The sequence below is a fragment of the Tachyglossus aculeatus genome, chromosome 16 (assembly GCF_015852505.1).
Source record: "Tachyglossus aculeatus isolate mTacAcu1 chromosome 16, mTacAcu1.pri, whole genome shotgun sequence".
In the NCBI taxonomy this organism is placed as follows: domain Eukaryota; kingdom Metazoa; phylum Chordata; class Mammalia; order Monotremata; family Tachyglossidae; genus Tachyglossus; species Tachyglossus aculeatus.
Window position 1 is genome coordinate 36,043,703 of NC_052081.1, and position 21,440 is coordinate 36,065,142.

Sequence of the window (21,440 nt, forward strand, 5' to 3'; positions counted from 1 at the left end):
TAGGTTGGTGGCTACCCTAACCTACCCAATTAAAATTAATGAACTATATATGCCTTAGAACATTCTTTAACTTTGGTGGAAGCTGTCATCCAGTGTTATTGAGTGTGTATTCTCATTCATTCATTCAATCATATTTATTGAGCGCTTACTGTGTGCAGAGTACTGTACTAAGCTCTTGGGAAGTACAAATCGGCAGCATATAGAGACGGTCCCTACCCAACAACGGGTTCACAGTCTAGAAGGGGGAGACAGACAGCAAAACAAAACAAGGAGATAGGTGTCAATACCATCAGAATAAATAGAATTATAGCTATGCACACATCATTAATAAAATAGTAATAAATATGTACAAAGAAAATAGAGTAATAAATATGTACAAATATATACAAATGTTGTGGGGAGGGGGGAGGGCGGGGGGCAATGTGGGGGAGGAGGAAGAGAGGAAAAACCGGGGGAGAGCACTGTACTAAGCACTTGATTAACACATGCTTTATGGTTTAAACTTGGGTTGGTCTTTAAAGAAAGCCCCAACTGTCTATTGTCAGGGGAATACCTGAAAAACTGGGCTGAAATACACTTTTTCACAGGTGGGCATTTTGTGTTCAACTTGGAGTGGAGTTGCACTCATATGCGGTCTGATGTTGGGAAGTTTCTACTTTGGTACCTGAAGTTTGACACCTAAAATGGCCGAAGCTTTTTTCCCCCCACAGACTAGTATTTAATAATTATCACACATGTAGGTCTAGAAGCAGAGGTGGATTATAAGGTCCTTTGGTCTTTGTCCCTCCTTTTTCTCCCCTCCCTTTTTTCCTCCCCCTATCCTCCTCCCACCTTCAGTGAAGGCTCAGTTCTGATCAGAAGAGATCATTGGATCTCAAAACAAAACACGAAATGAAAGGTGTCAGATCGAAGGTCTTGTTCAACTCACCAATCTGTAGCATGTTTCATCTCAGTGAACCCCAGGGGGGTTTTCAAATCACGTGGGCTCTGCAGTCTGTCGACTCCAGGGTGGGGACCTGACTGTAGGGCAGACCAACAGTGCAAACGTTACTACTCTACCCATGGCACTTTTGAGGGGATGCTGTCTTCTCCTGGAAAAATAAAATCCATAATTTTTCATCATCATCAATCGTATTTATTGAGCGCTTGCTATGTGCAGAGCACTGTACTAAGCGCTTGGGAAGTACAAATTGGCAACATATAGAGACAGTCCCTACCCAACAGTGGGCTCACAGTCTAATTTTCATTCACTCCAGGGGCCAGCATGAAGCAAAATCCAAGAAACTTCATTTGAAACCTTAAAAATGAAGAAGGGAATCAAATATTTGGTTTCAGGGAATAATTTCAAACCTGGCTTTTAGATTCCAGTGTTCTCTCTTCCTCAAAGTGGTTTAAGTTCATCCATTCACTCGATAGTATTTATTGAGCACTTACTGTGTGCAAAGCACTATGCTAAGCCTTTGGGAAAGTACAGTACAACTATAGACACATTCCTTGCCCACAATGAGCTCACAGTACAGAGTGGGAGAAGTGCCTCGCTGTCCCAGAAGACTATCTACATATAAAGATTATCTCCTGGGGAAATTTAAATGTATTAGAAAAAAGGAGCAAAACTCATTTTGGTAAATTTTTGGGTCTTATGTCTTAATTGAAAATCTTTGGACCTGAACATGCTGGAGGATTAAGTTAAGCTTTGGGTGTTTATTTAAAAAAACAAATGGACAAACAAACAATTTTGGAGGTATCTCAACTTTATGACACTCTGGAAATGTGATTTGTTAAATCAATCAATCTTATTTGTTGAGCGCTTACTGTGTGCAGAGCACTGTACTAAGCACTTGGGAAGTACAGGTTGGCAACATATAGAGACAGTCCCTACCCAACAGTGGGCTCACAGTCTAGAAGGGGGAGACAGAGAACAAAACCAAACATATTAACAAAATAAAATAAATAGAATAGATATTTACAAGGAAAATAAATAAATAAATGCTAACCAGATGAGTGTAAGGGGCTAATGCACCTCCCAAAATGCCCAACATTCCCCGAAGGAACAGCTTCCCAGCAAGGATCTGCCCTTTTTATGTTTAATGAGAATTTAGTGACCTCCCCCCCCAAGTTCTAGCTGCTTGTTTTGAACAGTCTAGTCATAATCCAAGTAGCACATTCATTTCCATGGCAACACAGGTCGTGATGCCACAAGCCCAGGCCCAGCATGGGAAGACATGGGAACTTGGTCTTCCACAGGAATACAGGGCAGGGACATACGGTGAAAACATCTCTTTCCAGCCTGTTTCGGCATGAGACCGCTTCTTTAGGCCGCGTTCCCATTCTCATTATGTATGGAACCTGGTTTGAAGTCAGTGGGAGTCCTGCACGTGCAGGCGTGGTAGGGTATGAGATTTGGGCCCCAAAGTCCATTTCCTGAAGCAAACTATGTAGCTAGAGGTTAGGCTTGCAGGCAAAGCTGATCAAAAACATATGGAATGGATTGACTATATTTTCTTTTTAAAATTAATTTGCTAAAAAAACATCAGATTTTTACAGAATGGTTCGCATACTGTGATTTGGAAAAAAGCAGATTTTACTGGGAAGGTAAATATCTTGAGTTTCACGTTTCCTGTTGCCTGCAGGACATCTCCATCCATATGGATGTCCTGCTGGTACCCCAAGATGAATATATCAATTTGAACCCCGCATTTTCTCTCCCCAGTCTTCTCTCCCATCTAATTTTTCCAATATGGTTGATAACGGTGCCTCCTCCCTCCTATTGAAGCCTGTCTTCTTGCTATATTATTGTTGACTCATTACTCTTGTTCACCTCTCACATCCATACTGTTGCTAAATCCTGTTGGTTTTTCCCCTCCATGACATTTCCCAGATCTGCTTCTTCCTCCCCACCCAAACGCTCACCGCCACGGTCCAGACATTTGTCGTAATGCAGCTTGACTATTGTCGTTAGCTCCTCGTCGGCCTCTCTGCTCCAGTGTACACATCACGCTGCTGTTTGGATGATCTTTTGAAAGCATCACTCCACCCAGGTCTCTCCTCTTCTCAAACACCTCCAATCATTACCCATTCATCTCCAAATCAAAAGACCCTCTTGACCATTAGCTTTAAAACACTCCATCAGTTAGAAGCAGCGTGGCCTAGTAGCAAGAGTACGGGCTTGGGAGTCTGAGGAGGATGTGGGCTCTGAGCCCAGCTCTACCACGAGTCTGCCGTGTGACCTTGGGCAAGTCACTTAACTTCTCTGAGCGTGTTACCTCATCTGTAAAATGGGGCTCAAGACTGTGAGCTCCTTGTGGGACAGGGACTGTGTCCAACTTAACTACCTTGTATCTACCCAAGTACTTAGTACAGCGCTTGGCACATAGTAAGCGCTTAACCAATACCATGATGATGCTAGTGATTATTCCTCTTGCTATTCATTTGCTTTTCCTTCCATATCCCAGCTTGCACTCTCCTTCCCTCCCAGTTTCACCTCACGGTGCCTCATTCTCTTCTCTCCCACCTCTGACCCCTGGCCCTTGCCTCTCCTGTATTTTTATGTTTGTCCTCCACTGATAGATGGTGAGCTCCTTTTGGGCAGGGAACATATCACTTCTTTATTCTCCTCTTTCCCAGAATAGTGCACCACACCAAGAGGATGCTCAGTAAATGCTGCTATTACTCCTTGTCCCTTCAAGGCTGCCAGAAAACTGCTCTCCCCATTTTCAGAGACCTTCTGAAATCCCCTCCCACTCCAGAGGCATTTCCCAATTAATTTTTCTTCTCCCCTGGTCACATCCTTTCCACTCTTACAGTAGCACTTTAATACCCACAGCCTCTCACCACACTTTGCACAAATCAATCAATCAATTTTTCGTTACTGAGCACCTTCTATATGGCGAGCACTGTCCTCGGGGAAGGTACAATATGACACGGTTGGTAGGCGTCATCCCTGCCCGCAGCGATATCCATTCACATCCTCCTTTATCCCTTTTGTAAATTGCTTTATGTCTACCTCCCACTATAGGTTGTTAATTCCATGTGGGCAGAAATTGTCACCTTCTTTCACTGAACTCTCTTAATACAGTGCTCTGAACTCGGGCTCTTAATAAATGTGATTGATTGAAATGCTTTTTAAGATATTTAAATGCTTCAGTTATTTTCTAAAAGACTTAAAATTCAATTTTTAATGAACTCATAACTTTTAAAAGATATTTATCTTGATTTTATTTCAAAGCTCTACCAGAAAGAGTTGTTTGTTGGGGGGTTTTTTGTTGTTGTTTTTTTCAATCTAGGGGGCCTAGGTATTCGATTTTTGATTAAGTCCCACCTTAGTTGTGTAATGCCCGTGAGTTGTGTTGGTCATAATGCGAATGTTTATTTTATGGGAGCTGCATAGTGTGTCAGATGTGGGGTGAAACCCACTTCAAATATATTTTAGCATGTAGACATTTCTAATTTGGGGGAAATGAAGAGTTCTCCTTTCCTATAAAGCAGAATTTCTCAGTTAGTCTGGTACAAGGCTTGTAAGCCAGATGTTTTCCCCAAAAGCAATTCCTGAAATCGGTAAAGAAAATGACACATCTTTCCTGCAGTGCAGAAACCAGATTCCTCCTAGAACTTGACCTGCACGTAGTGTAAAATTCTTCCCTGTACCCTCTGCCTTAATATCACTTACTTTTTTAGTTGTCTTGTTAAGGAAATGTTTACCTAAATGCCTTCAGTTACCGTTATGGTAAGTTAACAAACTGTTTTTTCCTAAAGCTAAAAAATGCAGTGCAGGCTGTATCTGGGGCATTCTGCTCCCGCAACAGGCGCATTGTTGGATTACTGTCGGAGGGCCTGTTAGGGGATAATTTGCTTTTTCTGTGCGTTTGCCAGTAAGGAGTCCTGACTCATATGGGAACCTGCAGTTTAGTTTGTCTTCCTCAAACAGGGACGTCTCTCTTGGGTTTGAACGTCAGTCTCCTGCTCTTCCACCTCTCTCCAGCTGCTTCTGCAGCTCTTTTATAGACGTTTGAAGCTCATGATATTGGGAGCCCAGATAGTGCCTGGTTGCGGGGTGGGGGCACGAGGGTGGTCAGGCTCGGTGCCAAAATTTGTGGGACTCCCAGGGCCTGAGTTTTGTGGGCTGTAACAAATGAGCTACAGTTCTCAAGGGGATCTGAGCGCTTTGTGGATCCAAGGCTCTGATCCAGGGGAAGTAAATCTTGGAAGATGTCTACAGAAGGGTAAGCAAGTTGGTTTGCTTTATCCCCTTTTCTTTCTAATGAAGCCAAGAGGTACCCTAATTATCCAAATGGGAGAGGTACTTATGTAATCCTCAATTCTGAGGCACATGATGTTTGAAGGAAACTCAGGTTGTTAGTGTGTTTGTTCCTTCCCTGCCATTTTGAAAGAAAACGTTGAAGAAGGAGAGGCAGGAGTTGAGAGACCCACCCACTCCACAATTTTGTTCGGGTTCCAAAGCCAAGGGCATAAATATTTGAAGTAGGCATGGTGAGACCTCCTTTGGTTTTAACAGTTGCAGTATCACTTGGAAAATTTGCTACTGAATGAAAAAGATGGAGTGGACGACTCTGAGCGTGTACAGTTTTTGATTCCTTCTGGAAACTTCAAACTAGGTGTGTGTAGTGGAAGCTGGAATTCCAGTTCCTTTTGTAGAGGAATAGAAAGTATTTCTGGTGGTCTTAACACTTTTTGGGGGGGTTATGTGTCTAAATATTGTTGAGTATTCCGTATTTCTATTCTGTAAAGATGCTAATTAAAAGTAGCATGGATATACCTCTGTGTCTTGTTGGTTTTGCATCATTTTCTGCTGTCAGATTTACCCAGACCTGGTTAGCCAGGCTGTACCTTGCAGTTAATTTGTCTGGGCAGGTGGTCCTCTATTCCTTTTTATCTAAAAGTAAAAAGATTTAGAGGTGGGCTCTATGATTTTTTTAAATTTTAGTCCTGAATATAAGAGGCTTCAGAATGGTTCAATATTTTGCTTTTAGTTCTGTTTTAATAATTAATAGATCATGATCAATGTTCATTCTCTGAAATCCTAAACCTGGGCAGATTTGTTAATGAACATATTAACAAATAACATTGTTAAATCTGATTCGGGATGCCAGAGAATGCTCCTGTTTAATGTTAGGAGTATTTTATATTATTTTTGCATCTCCCCTAACAAACCTAGGAGTGATTTTTGAAGGGTTTTTGAATGCCTGTTCATATTGGTTTGTGATTTCTGTCTGTGGGTGGGCTTATGCATTTAATTAACAGACCTAATTTTAAAATCTGTTTATCGAAGTTGGTGGCTTACCCAGTGCACTTAGTGGGGCCAAGTTAAATTGTTACATATGCTTAAGGATAGTTATATTTGTCCTATAGTGCAAATACTAGGAAGAAAAATATTTGTGGGGTAGAGAACAAAGTCAATTTTGTTCGGGGTGGAGGTTGGAGAGGAGGAGGAAGAATCTAACTTTTTTGCCCACTTAGGGAAGGAAGGAGGTAACCCAAAAACTGCAGGCTTAATTGAAAGAGATGTTTACATATTGTGTGCGATCCCATGGATGAAGGGGTAACTTTTTGTTTCAGGATTTTGAACAACTTCACAAATTCATTCATTCATTCATTCAATCGTATTTATTGAGCGCTTACTGTGTGCAGAGCACTGTACTAAGCGCTTGGGAAGTAGAAGTTGGCAACATATAGAGACGGTCCCTACCTTAATAGAAGTGGTAGTTTCTGGTTTGGGGATCCAAAGTCCGACTTGAAATGATTTATAGTTGGGTTTGGACTTTGGTGTTTTGCTTCATTTTAAACCTGATTTTTAGGGCCCCAAATCACTTACAAAATTAAGACCACCCTAGAAAAAAAAATTCATTAAAATCTTACATTCATTTTGGCCCCGCGCATCTTAAGTAAAGCTGAAGTTGATTTCTGAACCATCACAATTCTCACCCAATTGACTGAAGTAAATGTATCATATTCATACGCTGAGGACCAGCAACTGCACTGTTAATAGAATCAATGTTTCTTCGAGAAAATTCATCTTGAAGTGTGGTATCTTTTAGAAAGACAACATAAATATGTTTTAGAGGAATTCTTTCCTCGTCCTCCAGTAAAATGTCTGGAGTTTCCGTGGCTCACTGGCTCCCATTGGACTCTGTGATCAGTTCTTGATTGTCGTGAGTGCTTAGGTCCCTTCCTGTATTGTACAGATGGATGTGCCGCAGCTGCATCTTGAATTGCATATGGACAATTGTGGAGTGAGGTCAGCTTTTGGTCTCCATTCCTTTCTTTTGCCATCAGCTAATAACTTTCGCATTTTGGGGTAAGAGAACTGTTGGTTTGACATCAGCCCATCTTCCGAATATAAGATATATTGAGAAGCAGCAGGGCCTAGTGGAAAGAGCCTCGACTTGGGAGTCAGAGGACCTGGGTTCTAATCCTGGTTCTGCCACTTGGCCGCTGTGTGACCCTGGGCAAGTCACTTCACTACTCTGTGTCTGTTCCTCATCTGTAAAATGGGAATTAAGACTATGAGCCCCATGTGGGACAGGGACTGTCCAATTCAGTTATCTCTACTGCTTGGTACAATGCCTGCCACATAGTAAGCACTTAACAACTATCACAATTATCGTTCAAGCTTTACGTAGCTATCACGACTTGAAATCTTAAAAGGATATTTTTTAATGTTAATCGGGAGCTAGCATCTTTTCAAGTCAGGGCAGCGAAAATGAGATTCCCCTCTAGCCACCCCACCTCAGACTGTTGTCTCTAATCTATTAAGATAAAATTTGGCTTTGATCAGCATCCAAACCGGAGATCTTTTGGAAAAGTCAAGAGCTTTAGGAAACTGAATCAGCTATTTAGAGGTCAATGCTCTTTGTTAGGGATTAGTCTCCTAGAGTTGTTTGGTGGTGTTATTTTACTAGAGATGCTCTCTTTAAGATAACACATAAAATGCATTTCATGACTATTTCCCTTTGGTGGCATTATTTTATTCCAGGTAAGCTTTTTCGGAGAGCAGAAAAATCGGTTTCATGTATCCATTTGCCTTATTGTCCCCTTTGATGCCTTTCTGCACCAGCTTGTCCTGGTCAAAGTCCTACTTAGGTAGTTATGTTCATTCATTCAGTCGTATTTATTGAGCCATTACAGTGTGCAGAACACTATACTAAGTGCTTGGGAGAGTATAGTACAATAATAAACAGACACATTCCTTGCCCACAACTAAATTTACAGTCTGGGGGTGGGAGACAGACATTAACATAAATAAATAAATTACAGATATGTGCCCAACTGCTATGAGGCTGGGGGAGGGATGGGGGGGATGAACGAAGGGAGCAAGTAAGGTGACCCAGATGGGAGTGGGAGAAGAGGAAAGCCGGGGCCGGGGGGAGGTTTAGTCAGGGAAGGCCTCTTGGAGGAGATGTGCCCTCAATAAGACTTTGAAAAGGTGGAAGAGAGTAATGTTCTGGTGGCCTACTTTTAAAAGTACAGTTTCGAGTGAAATCATGAAGAACGTGCTGCATTTTAGAAATTGACCGCACAAACTTCACCTCCCGACCCCTGCTCCTAAAAAGGAGGCAAGAGCTTAGACAGGGAGAAATGGAGCAGGTCAGACACTGAAGAAATTTCTGTTTGGATGTAGGATGATTTGTAAGAATTGGATATTTGAAGTAAGAAACAGAAGTAATAATAATAATGATGGTATTTGTTAAGTGCTTACTATGTGCCAAGCACTGTTCTAAGTACTGGGTTTGGTTCCTCTTTCACTTCCAACACTTGACCGTTCAAGTCACCTAATGTCCTCTCCCATTCCTCAGTTTATGTCTTTGAAAATTAGAGATAATGACAATATTTGTGACTTAAAAAGACTCCATGAAGATTCCTTAAAATGTGCCTTGAATTCCTTGGTGGTGATGAGGGGGGAGGTTCTACACAAATGAATAGTATTGTTAGTAACATTAAACATATTTTCCCCTTCGCTTTCCTCTTCTTTTTTTCTTCTCTCTCAAATAAGCAGGATATAGACAAATAGAATTTTTTGATGACCCAGGCCGTCATTTTGAATAAAACAAAAATTGGAAACGTGTCATGCTGTTAACATGTTAATGTACTGTGATGTTTTCATGCAATATGGAGAATGCTGAGGTAGCTTAGTATGGCTGCTGCATAATAATGACGGTATTAAGCGCTTACTAGGTGCAAAGCACTGTTCTAAGCGCTGGGGAGGTTACAAGGTGATCAGGTTGGCCCACAGGGGGCTCACAGTCTTAATCCCCATTTTACAGATGAGGTAACTGAGGCCCAGGGAAGTTAAGTGACTTGCCCAAAATCACACAGCTGACAAGTGGCGGAGCTGGGATTTGATCCCGTGACCTCTGACTCCAAAGCCTGTGCTCTTTCCACTGAGCCACGCTGCTGTATATCTCCTGGGTTTAATTCCCTTGAAAAAAATTTTAAAGCAAATGTATAACATCTGTTGACTGGAACGTATGAAATGTAGGATAGTTGTTCAACTTTAGTCTACTGAAAAAAAGTCATCATTTTGATAGCTTGGTCCTGAACCCTTGCATTGTCCATTCGGGAAGATAGTGTATTTTTCTGCAAGTAATATAGCACTTTCAATAATTAGAAGTTTATTGCCTGCATGTGACATATTTGTTCTCTCAATGTCTTAACAGTACTTCCTAGCAAAGGAGCAGACCCATAACATTCCTTTAGACTGCGAGGTCTCAGGAATTTTCTTGGAAAATTCTGACGTGAGGGCCAAAAAAATGAACTTCAGATCATTTGCTCTCCCCTCTCCTCTCCATTCTAACTTCATATTGCCATCCCTCCCCGTTCCCTAGTAACCTGACATGAAGGTTGAAACTCCTGGTTTGTCATTCGAAAAGTTGGGTCATTCTGTTTATTCGTATATTATTCTCTAAATTCACCCTTGCCCAAATCCTTCAGCTGCTACAGTGAAGGTTTTTTTTTTTTTAACTTTTAGTCTTATTTGTTATTGCATCTTTCATTGGGCTGATTGCCAGGAAACTATGACTCCTGGGACAGAAGGGGAGGGGTTAGGAGTAAAGTACACCATTGCCAAAGAAATTCTATTCCAAATGGATTTGTGTGGAGCACAGTGATATCCAGTGACGAGTTAAATTAGCCACAGAGGTGTTTTCTCTAACGCTGCCCTGCCGCAGAAGATAGGCGCAATCGAGCAGCCTGGTTTAGACCGAACAGTTCACTGAAGTTCGATCAAAACCCAGCGGAGCTGTCTAACTTCTCCGTGCAGTATTTTTTAAGGAACTTGGAAATGTGACTTTAAAACTTGAGTCAGACAACTTCAGTCTTTGCAAGAGGACGACTAGTGACAGATGAGGTAATGCTTTTGGGAATAATGAGTTTGATCTTGGCACTCTGAAGCATTTGCTCCTTAAATTTCATACGTAATGAATTGCAGGCTAATGTTCCTTATAGGAAAGAATTTCTTGTCTCCTATTTTATAAATAGGCCGTGTGGATGGTCTCGTTCCCTTTTGTAGTTGATGCTTACATTACTTTGGGCACCAGTTGGTTCTCCAACCTGCAGTGCCTCATTGTACTGGAATATGACGTTCAAGAGAGCTGCTGTACCATCTTCTTCTTGGGATCGGTGTGTATGTGTATGGTGCATTACTGCATTCAAGCATTTGTAGCACCTCTGCGGGTCTAAACGCTTCACAGGGACTTCTTTGTAAGTACTCAGTATCCCGTGAATTCCTGAATCTGAGCTCTGACATAGAACTAGGATTCTTTGACTAAGATCATTTGGATTTTCAAGTTCACCTCCGTGAATTACAGAAGCTGGTCTATTCGCTTCAGCAGAACAGAGACTGCTTAAATCCAAGTTACTCAGTTATCCAAAAAGCAAGCATCAGAGTACATGCCAGCAAGAGACTAAATCAGAACAGCTTAGTAAATGTGTATCCATCAGCAGGAAAGTAGCTTGTTGACCATTGGGGCCAAGGGTCTTTTGGATTCCTCATGTGGGTGTGGTTGGTGGTCCTTTTGTTTCAAATGCCGCGTGAAGCGGGAGCCGACATTTGCTGTGATGAAATGGGCATTTCTGAAGCACCTACTGTCTTGGGATGTCTCCTGGTAAAGCAGAGGAATTGGTTCAAATCAAGGTGTGAGTCGTCTTGAATTTGGTTAGTGTAGTTTGGTTCCCTTGCTCTTACATCTGCGGGTTTTGGATGCCTTAGCTGGGGTGTATGTGGTGTGTGTATTTGTGTGTTTTTGATAGGTGTTTTCCTGTGGCAAAGTCTTTCGGGACACTGCCTTGGGGTCACGCTCTCGAGGCGAGGGGTGATCGGGAAGGCATAAGTGTATTCCTTTCTCTCTCTCTCTCTCTCTCTCTCTCTCTCTCTCTCTCTCCATTTCTTAGAGATGGGAGCAAAAATAGCACTCTCCTCTTTAGATTTAACAGCCGCTCCTGTGGGGAATAAGGGCTCATCACGAATAATAATAATAATAATGATGGCATTTGTTAAGCGCTTATTATGTTCGAAGCACTGTTCTAAGCGCTGGTGGGGGGGTACAAGGTGATTAGTTTGTCCCACGTGGGTCTCGCAGTCTTAATCCCCGTTTTACAGATGAGGGAACAGAGAAGTGAAGTGACTTACCCAAAGTCACACAGCTGACAAGTGGCCGAGCCGGGATTAGAACCCATGACCTCTGACTCCCAAGCCCGGGCTCTTTCCACTGAGCTTCTGGAATAAGAAGCTGTCCTGATTGAGGGGAGGGTGCTGCCTCTCCGTTTGCCACCGGTGAGATCCAGATGCATCTTCTACATTGTACGGGATGCAGCAACAGAAGTACCAGCGGCCTCAGTATCACAAAGAGGAAGACACATGTGGAGAAGGACGGGGTGGAGGAGTCAATCACAGTGGTGGAACCAGAAGGTTGAAAACCTTGGAACAATCACTCTTAAAGCTCTGTGGTTTAATCTTATAATGAAGACGGCACCAGCAACAGACTTGCTGGTTTTGCCTCAACTAGCTTTCCTTTACCCTCAGTTTTTCAGTAAGGTAGTGCTACTTTTGGCGGCGTGCTGGGCTAGGGACTTGTGTCCTGTTTCTAGGAGATTCCGGATTTCCTTGCTGGGATGCAAGTGTATCTGCAATCTTAAATGGCCCAGGCCAGGCCACAAGCGATCCCAACCAGGTCTGAGTCAGGCTTAGAAACGGGGAGACCCTGCAAGCCAGTTTGTGTTTTCTCTGTTTTGGAGAGTTGAAAAACTCTTTCGTCATTTTATTGCTTCAAGCATCCCCCGACCCCGCACCCCCCTGCCTCCTGCCAGACTCTTCTACGAGGAGAAGAGGTTCCTTCAACTCCCGTCCTGGCACTCGTTGCCTGCCGTGATCTCCTAATATTTTAGGCATGTCAGCTGTTTAGGCTCAGATGATGGATTTGGTCCAGTTGGCCCCTCAGCCTGGGTAGAAGAATCTTAATGCTTTAGTGCTGAGAATTCAGAGTTTCAAGGGTCAGGACTTGCTGCTTTGTGTCTGATGCCTCTTGTTTGTACATCAAGGTCCCAAGGGAATTTAAGCGTTTGGGATTAGGGAATACTAGCAGCAGGATTGCTCATTAGAGCCGGCTGAATGAGATTTCATGAGCCAAAGGAGTCATGAAGTGTCACATCTCCATAGAGAGTTAGGGAGAGGCCGCAGCCTTGGAAGGACTGGAGCCTTTGGCTTTTCTCTGGAGAATTATTCAGGCCATTTATTTGCTAGCGAGGTTAATCTCCCGAAGAAGGATAATGACTTTTTAGTCCCTTGGTTTCTTTCAGCCTGTTCTCCTCCATCTTCTAGTGTGGGAAAGAGCCCCTCCCCAAACCAGTTTCCTTTAGGATCTTGCTCCAGTGAGTTAACTGTTGTATAGCTTGAATTTTGTGAATATTCTCAACATTCCTGAGAAGAGGAGCATCATGGCTTCTTCAGTTCACAGAGGCACAGATAATTCGGCCAGCCAAAAAGACCGGTATTTAACAGCAATGTTGATTGGAGTTTGAGTATATGCAGGTTATGTTCTCCAACTTGAATTTAAAGAATTTAAATTCCAGGACCTTCACATGCCTACATGCTATTTGTGTCGGTGCTCTGAGGTGGGCTGTAATAGGTTATGGTGGTGATAATTTAACACAGGGATAGTTCAAAATTTACTCACTTCTTCCATTGCCCTTTCACTTGGCAATCTAGATCAACAGGAGGAGGCTTAGAGTACAGAGAGTCAAAGCCTTAACTCAGTACTCTCCTCCTTCAAAAATGGCCACGAGGCTAGAAGATGTGCAGGAATTTGTTTTGGGGTGTGGTGGGGTGCACTTTGGGAAAGGCAGCACCTGCCAGGGAGGGGAGGCAATGTGGTATAGTGAAAGAGTGCCGGTGTGGAAACCCATTGATCTTGGTTCGAGCCTGCGCTCTGCTCCCAGCCTGCTGTGTGACCTTAGGCAAGTCACTTAACCTCTCTGTCTCAATTTCTTCAACTGCATAATGGGGGAAATAATGCTCGCTTTTCTACCGACCTCACAGCTGCGAGAGCAAAAATGAGATGAGTAATGTGAGAGCGCTTGGGAAATTAAAGTGCGTGCCTTTTAAACAACGTTTCAGGGTCTCCGGAGCGTAGGCAGTAGCGCAAATCCTTCTTCATAATGGACCTTGGGGTTGGGTGGGAGAGAATCTGCTGTGTGATCCTGAGGTATCTTCCCAGGCAGAAGTTGTTTCTTATGTTTAATTAAAAATTTGTAAATTGTGTTACTCAGTGTTTCTATGTTTGTCCACTCCCATAGATTGTTCGTGCCTTGAGGGCAGGTCTCTGTCTAATTTTCTCCGTACCATTCTCTAAGCATCCAGCTCAGTGTTCCATGCAAAGGAGTTGCTCAGGAATCTATCGTATTTATTGAGCACCTACCATGTGCAGAGCAGTGTACTAAGCGTTTGGGAGAGTACAACAAGAGTTGGTAGACATATTCCTTGCCCACAACAGGCTTGCAGTCTAGAAGGGGGAGGCAGTCAGGATTATAAATAAACTATGGCTACGTGGGGAAATACTTTGATCAAGAAGGACCAGTTTGCAGTAGGATGGTTGGTTTTCTCTCGTCCTTCAGAGTTGCCAAGGCAGGCCGAGGAGCCCAGAAATTAACATGTCTTAGGGTTTGTGTTTGGGAAGAAAAGGGAAGTCTATTCACTAATGCCACGGGACACGACTGATTGAATCTGGATGCATCAAACTCTCCATTTATTTTCAGGGACTGTAAAGTCCTTGAGAGCAGGAATCATGTCTACACTATTGCACTCTCCCAAGTGCTTAGTACAGTGCTCTGCTTGGAGTAAGTGCTCAGTAAATACTGTCGATTGCTCCTTGTGGGTAGGAATCCGTCCACCAACTCTGTTGAATTGTACATTCCCAAGCACGTGGTACAGTGTGCTGCACACAGTAGGTACTCATTAAATTTTTTTGGTTGATTGATTGCTTATTTGCTTCACTCTGTAAAAAAAAGAACTGGACCCTCCGCTTCTCTGCCGCGAACCTCCTCACTGTACCTCGTTCTCACCTGTCCCGCCGTCGACCCCCGGCCCACGTCCTTCCCCCTTGGCCTGGAATGCTCTCCCTCCACAAATCCGCCAAGCAACTCTCTTCCTCCCTTCAAAGCCCTACTGAGAGCTCACCTCCTCCAGGAGGCCTTTCCAAAGTATAAACTAGAGAGTAGTAGGGCAGATGAGCAGATCTGTAGGAAGGAGAAAACTGATAGAGAGGCTGAAGGCCAATGATCAGTGGTTTCCGCTCGAGGCCGTAAAAATATGAAGTCACTGGTCTGTATGGCAAAAGAGTCTCCACAATTCCTTACAGAGCTATTTTTTTCAAAGGATGAAGGAGGGTCCAGAAGTAGAAAAATTCTTTAATGAAGTAAGGAAAGAAAATGGAAAATTAGAAATTGAAATCCGTGGTAAAAGAACCACCAGAAATGAAGGAAGAAGAGGTTGCATAGGAATGAAAGTCTACTCTTCTTGTAAAGACTTGTACTTACCAAGTGCTTAGTACAGTGCTCTGCACACAGTAAGCGCTCAATAAATACGATTGAATGAATTTCCAGACTGAGCCCTCTTTTTCCTCTCCTCTTCCCCATCCCCCCTGCCCTACCTCCTTCCCCTCCCCACAGTATATATATTTGTGCAGATTTATTACTCTGTTTTACTTGTACATATTTACTATTCTATTTATTTTGTTAATGATGTGCATATGGCTTTAATTCTATTTGTTTTGACACCTGTCTACATGTTTTGTTCTGTTGTCTGTCTCCCCCTTCTAGCCTGTGAGCCCGTTGCTGGGTAGGGACCGTCTCTATATGTTGCCAACTTGTACTTCCCAAGCATTTAGTACAGTGCTCTGCACACAGTAAGCGCTCAATAAGTGCAATTGAATGAATGAATGAATAGTTGGTCATATTTCCTTAAAGGGCAGATTGGGAAAGTGAGCATTTTTTTAATGGTATTCAAGTGCTTACTACGTGCCAGGCACTGTACTAAGCATCAGGGTAGTTACAAACATTTCTGTACCCCAAAAAACCTTTGGTGCAGATCTAAGTGACGTAGGCCTTGTTCCTTATCTTCCTCTAGGGTGTTTGTGAATCGGAGTTTAGCCATGGAGAAGATAAAATGCTTTGGTTTTGATATGGATTACACTCTTGCTGGTGAGTATCTTTTATATTTTTTATTCCCTTATTGCTTGGTAACTTGAAAGAGGACTTTTGACAATAACTTAGCTGGCTCACAAGACTGTGAGCTCCACGTGGAACAACCTTGATTACCTTGTATCCCCCCCACCAGCACTTAGAACAGTGCTTGGCACATAGCGCTTAACAAATACCAACATTATTATAATTATTATTATTATAATTATTAGTAGTAGTAGTGGAGGGAGCATGGATCGCGGGGTTCTAACCCCGGCTCTGCCACTTTCCTGCTGTGTGACCATAGGGATGTCACTAACTTATGTGTGTCTCAATTTCCTTATCTGTAAAATGGAAATTAACTACCTGTTCCCTCTCCTACTTAGATTGTGAACCCCCAGTGGGACAGGGACTTTGACTGAATTATCTCATATCTGCCCCACGCTTAGCATTGTGCTTTATGCTTAGTACGTGCTTAAATGCCACTGTTATCGTTAATAATAATGTCCTTACAATTTTGTAAAATTCTTTTAGCAGTTATGAGTGGAAATATTGACATTTATCCTAAAAATGAGATATTCCTCTGGACCGTAAGCTTGATGTGGGTGGGGGACGTGTCTGCCAACTCTGTTTTGTGATAGTCTCCCACGCTCCTAGTATAATGCTCTGCACGTAGTAAGCACTCAATAAATACCAGTGATTGATATGAGAAGCTAACAGATAACTAATCTTTTCATGGCGGTGAATGCTGTCATGTTTTATATGAGTGATTTCTAATGTTTTGTGGGAGGCTCTGTGATGTAGCAGAAGGACCCTGGAAGTGAAGAGAGCTCGGTGTTCTAGTTCCAGCTCTGGGGGCTTCGCCCAGACCCGAAATCCTCAGCTTGGTCTGAGTCTGCACAGGCCCCCGTTTAGCTGACCAAGCTGAACCGCAGAGCAGAGCCGAGCTTTTTTCCTGGTCCATTTCAGCCGACATTCCACTGCTCCACCGGGAGGCCCGGGCCTCTATTCCGGGTTGGCTTGGCTGTGAACAACTCCAAAATGTCGCTCTGCCGCAACTATCCCAGCCGTTGGAGGGCTAAGTGAGGGCAGGACGCAGGGTTTCCAGTCCCGTCATACCTAGTCGGGATCGCTTTTGACCTGGCCTGTGCCATGGAAGAACACAGATATAGTTGCATCACAGCAAGGAAGTCCAGAACACACAGGAACAGAACCCAAATCCCACCAAACTAATTTGATGCTTCGCGGAAATGGATTGTTCCTCTCCTCCTCCCTGCCTCTTCTTGTAGTCTGTTTAGATTTCCTCATTTCTTTCCCCCCCCGTGAATTCCAAACTCTCCTGCAATTTCCTAATTGCAAGCGGAGGCTGGTGGAAGTTCACAGAAGCCCGAGGCCGGTCTGATTCTCCAAAGTCAGGCCTGTCTGCAGAGGAAGCATCGGCGAAGGCCTTCCTTTGCCTGTCAGAATTCCAACCCTGCTATTAATCAATCAATCATACTTATTGAGCACTTACTGTGTGCTGAGCACTGTACTAAGCGCTTGGGAAGTACAAGTCGGCAACATATAGAGACAGTCCCTACCCAACAGTGGGCTCACAGTCTAGAAGGAGAGGAATAGCAAGAAACTGGAGTTCCTTGCACAGTGTGAACACATTAAGATTGCCCTTTGCCATGCTGATGTTTGCTGTTTCTAAATCTTTTGTGTCCGGGGCTTCTCGAAGCCTTCAGCAACGGACCTGTAGAAACTGCTAAGAAATCCAGATGTCCCTGTTGTGGCAGGACCGGTTGGAGATCACCATAATATCACAGAACTTTAGTTTGGTGTGAAGCCAAATGCCCCAGGTTTACCAGACTCTGTCCATCCTTCTCCCAAAAGAGGCGTTGACCTCCCTTTTTCAGTTTTCTTCTTTTTGTCATGCATATATTGTTGTATAGCATACACCTGAGGAGGAGAATTTGGTGACCGTATTAAGCCTAGTGTTGTCAAAGGACATTATTTTTGATGATTATTATTAGAATTAGGACCCTTGGAAAAGGTGTATGGCCAAAGGAGTTGAAAAAAATCGGTGCTTTTGAATCCAGTGTCATAGCGGAATAGGCAGCTTGTTAATAATTCTGGTTTAATCACTGAAATTAAGAAATATCGACTAGTTAATGGAACAAGTCACCATTTTCCTATCCCCACCACCCTCCAACCCAGCCTCTGATTATTAATGATAAAGTTTCATTTTGTTTCAGAAGAGTGAAGTAACCAACAGAGTTTTTCCCTTACGGCTTTGAGTTCCTAGTCTCATATGCCAGCGTTAGTGAAAGGAGAAAAGCAATTTCAAAACTCTTAAGGTTTGTTCCCAGCTCAATGATACCTTTTTTTTTAAAATCTGAGAAAAGGAAGGGGCCGCACTTATTAAAGGTACAATGCTGTATATAAAAGATATGAAATTTAGGCTTTTAATTTCATAGTTTATGGTAGTCTATAACAGTTTGAAGAGGAAAATTGCAGAATTACATAGTGGGGAAATTCCCAGGTGCAGGCAGTTAATGTGCTTAGCCCAGAGATGGTAAGTCCCAGCGGCAAAGAACTCAGAGGCGGGAGCTTTGAGTTTTCACATCAAAGCCAATGCCTTTCAAACATCAGTATCGCTCCTCTTCAGTACCTGTGTCCCCAGTATGAGTCAGTATTTTAAAGTGCATCAGAGACAAATTACGACCTTGGTGGTAGGCCACATGTAGAACAGAGTGATTTGCCACATTGTTATTAATTTCCTCTGTTCTTTTCCCTTTTTCTTAAAGAATATGCATGCGCACACACACACAAATTTGGACCCCAAACTACCTACATTATAAAGACCACAACTTAAATACCCCAAAGTTGAGGGCCATGTAACATTTATTACTCGGGATTTTAGCCAGTGCATTAAAAAGCTATTTTCAAAGTTGACCACTTGACAAAACTGGGACTGGAGCCCAATCTTCCAATTAGTCCAACCCGCGGGGCTAGGTTTCTTCTTGTTTCAACCCAAAAAACAAGAGAGGCCTCCGTGACCAGCCTGTAAAGGAAGTCCCTTCCATTCCCAGCTTTCCTTTTATGTAAGAGATCCTGACAGAAGAGAGTTCTGACTATTATCTTCAGTAACCTCACTGGATATCTAAGTAAGTCTGTTCTCTGGAGATTTATAGCCATAGAGGAATAACGGGGTAAAATATCCCCCTGCATTTCCCTTATTTTTTCATTTATTGTTGAATTTTTTTTTAAATTCGATACGGATCATTTTTCCTGAAGGCAGTTAAGTGCTTTTTTTTAGCAAGGAGCCTCATCAACTGACTTCTGTGTTCAGGAGGAATTAATAGTTATAACCTTTTGAATTTATGTGAACAAATTCCAGGTGTGGGCATCAACTGTAGAGAGAAGTTTCTCTCTCTGCTTATCCTGAGAACTTTCTCTTGAAACTTCAGTGGACCATCCCTCTTTATGATGTGGTGGGATTTGGTGAGCGGTGATGCAGTGTTTGCCCTGTCCAGGGTCTGACAGCAGCCGAGTGCCCATCGTCCTCCTAAGGGAGAAGGGGAGAGGCTTCCGAGGGCTTGGTACCCTGTTCCTTTTGTCACTGCCCTTTTAGCCAGATTTCCTGGTAAATTCATAGCTTCTGCCTTAGGAACTAATTTCTTCGTTTTGGTCTGGAGCGTAGGTGGTTCTCCCCTGACCCAGGGCCATTTTCATGTGCTTTCTCCAGCACAGCTCTGCTTCACACCATCCCCTCCCCTTCCAGTTCATACTCCCGACTGGAAGGCAGGGCATGAGGTCCTGGGGGAATTACTTCTTCCCTATCATTATTTGCCAGCATTAGGGCAGTGACTGTAAGTTCACTGTGGGCAGGAAATGGGTCTGTTATATTGTACTCTCCCAAGCGCACAGTACCATAATCAAATCAAATCGCAGTAAGTGCTCAGTAAATACAGTTGGTTGGTGGTGGAAATTCTCCAACCTCAGGCTAGGAGTCATCCCAGGAGTTATATATGTATATGTATATATGTTTGTACATATTTATTACTCTATTTATTTTACTTGTACATATGTATTCTATTTATTTTATTTTGTTAATATGTTTGGTTTTGTTCTCTGTCTCCCCCTTCTAGACTGTGAGCCCACTGTTGGGTAGGGACTGTCTCTATATGTTGCCAACTTGTACTTCCCAAGCGCTTAGTACAGTGCTCTGCACACAGTAAGCGCTCAATAAATGCGATTGATTGATTGATTGATTGAGTTGCCGTTTTCCGGTGATAGGGCTTGGGCAGCACACACACACAGACACACACACAATAATGAGCCGCTTCACCGACTGAATTCCGTGCTAAGGCCAGAAAATGAGCCTGGAGAAAACTGAAGTGCCTGCTTACCACTGCAGGTACTAATTGGTAATGTTGAGCGAGAAGTTGTCCCCGAAATACTTTACCCTCTTTTTTAAAAAAAAAATGGTATTGTTAAGTGCTTACTATGTGCCATGCCTTCCCACCCAGTGATTAGACTCAAATATGAATGATTGCCTACAATTTATTTGCTCTATTGTTTTAAGAAGGTGCTGTACGTGTACAATTTTTTTCTTGTTTCTTTTATACCGGTACTAAAGGATAGTAAAAATAACTAGTTTGCTGAGTATGTATTACTGTCGGCCCCCTGGTGTATACTTACAATGAAAAACTAATTGAGAATTGACACCTGCTTGATTTGCGTTTTTGGAGTGCATTTTTAATTTTCGGTAGTTGATAGCCAACCACATACTGCTTCCAAGCATTGTTATGCGTTCTGCTATTTAAAGCTTTGCAATGTACCTAGACATCTGTCACTGTTTCAACGGATAAATTCTCTTCTGATGAAGCAAATGACACAGTCAGAGAACTTATGTCACCAGCACATCATAATAAATCACCTTCTGACAAACCGCTAATCTGCAGAAAGTGGTTTCTTTAAGAAGCTGAATATTCGCCAACAGCTGTTGAGAGAGTGAGAACAAATCTATTTGTCCAAGGTGATTTAACCTCATGCTTCCAGAGGGCCCCAGGGGTAGTAAGTGACATCTTTCTAGCCAAAGCTTTGACCACACATCACCCTCTGGTAATAGGCTAAAACCTTTGCATCCAGCTCCCCATCTTGCGGGGGGCCTGGCTAGCAACGGTAAAAATGTGAGCTGGTTAGATTCTCATTTTATATTTCAAAAAACAGCCTGCCTTTGGTCAGCTATTTGTTTTTTAAGGATTGCTGTCTAGCATGAACTTCCCTGAGTAGTCATTTCATCTTTCTGCTTAGCTCTTTCCGGAAGAGATAAGCCCGTATTTTGGCCTCACAGCCGGTTTCCATAGAAATGAAGTAATGCCTCTAGTGCGGGATTAGTATTCGTGGAATCAAACTGGAGCAAGGAAGAGGTCCATGGTTAAATGCAGAACTTTCCATTCTGTCAAAGAAACTCTGACCAGGTGCAGGGAGATGACTTATCTCCTTCGATGAAAAAGAAAGCACTCAAAAATTGTTTCAGTTGAAAGAAAATCCAATGCTATGCTCTGCATCCATTCATTCAGTAAATCGTATTTGAGTGCTTTACTATGTGCAGAGCTCTGAACTAAGCGCTCGGAAGAGTTCAATTCAACAATAAACAGGCATATTCCCTGCCCACAGCAGGCTTACAGTCTGCACACAATAACTGGAGAAATACCATTGACTGACTGACTTTGTTGCCTGGATCAGAGTAAATACCATAGGGAATC

The 21,440-nt window shown here is 42.9% G+C and overlaps 1 protein-coding gene across 4 annotated transcripts in view; it reads left to right on the plus strand.

Moving 5' to 3' along the window:
• NT5C2 (5'-nucleotidase, cytosolic II) overlaps positions 1-21,440 on the plus strand; it is a 79,439-nt gene that overhangs the window by 28,233 nt on the left and 29,766 nt on the right. The window contains exons 1-2 of one of the 4 annotated variants that reach the window (XM_038757697.1): positions 5,191-5,219; positions 15,632-15,705. In XM_038757697.1, the coding sequence (XP_038613625.1) occupies positions 5,206-5,219; positions 15,632-15,705 (88 nt within the window). In that variant the 5' untranslated portion in view covers positions 5,191-5,205. Of the gene's footprint in view, positions 1-5,190; positions 5,220-10,233; positions 10,361-15,607; positions 15,706-21,440 lie in introns of those variants that run through there. The other 3 variants (XM_038757698.1, XM_038757695.1, XM_038757696.1) reach the window with 3 other exon arrangements.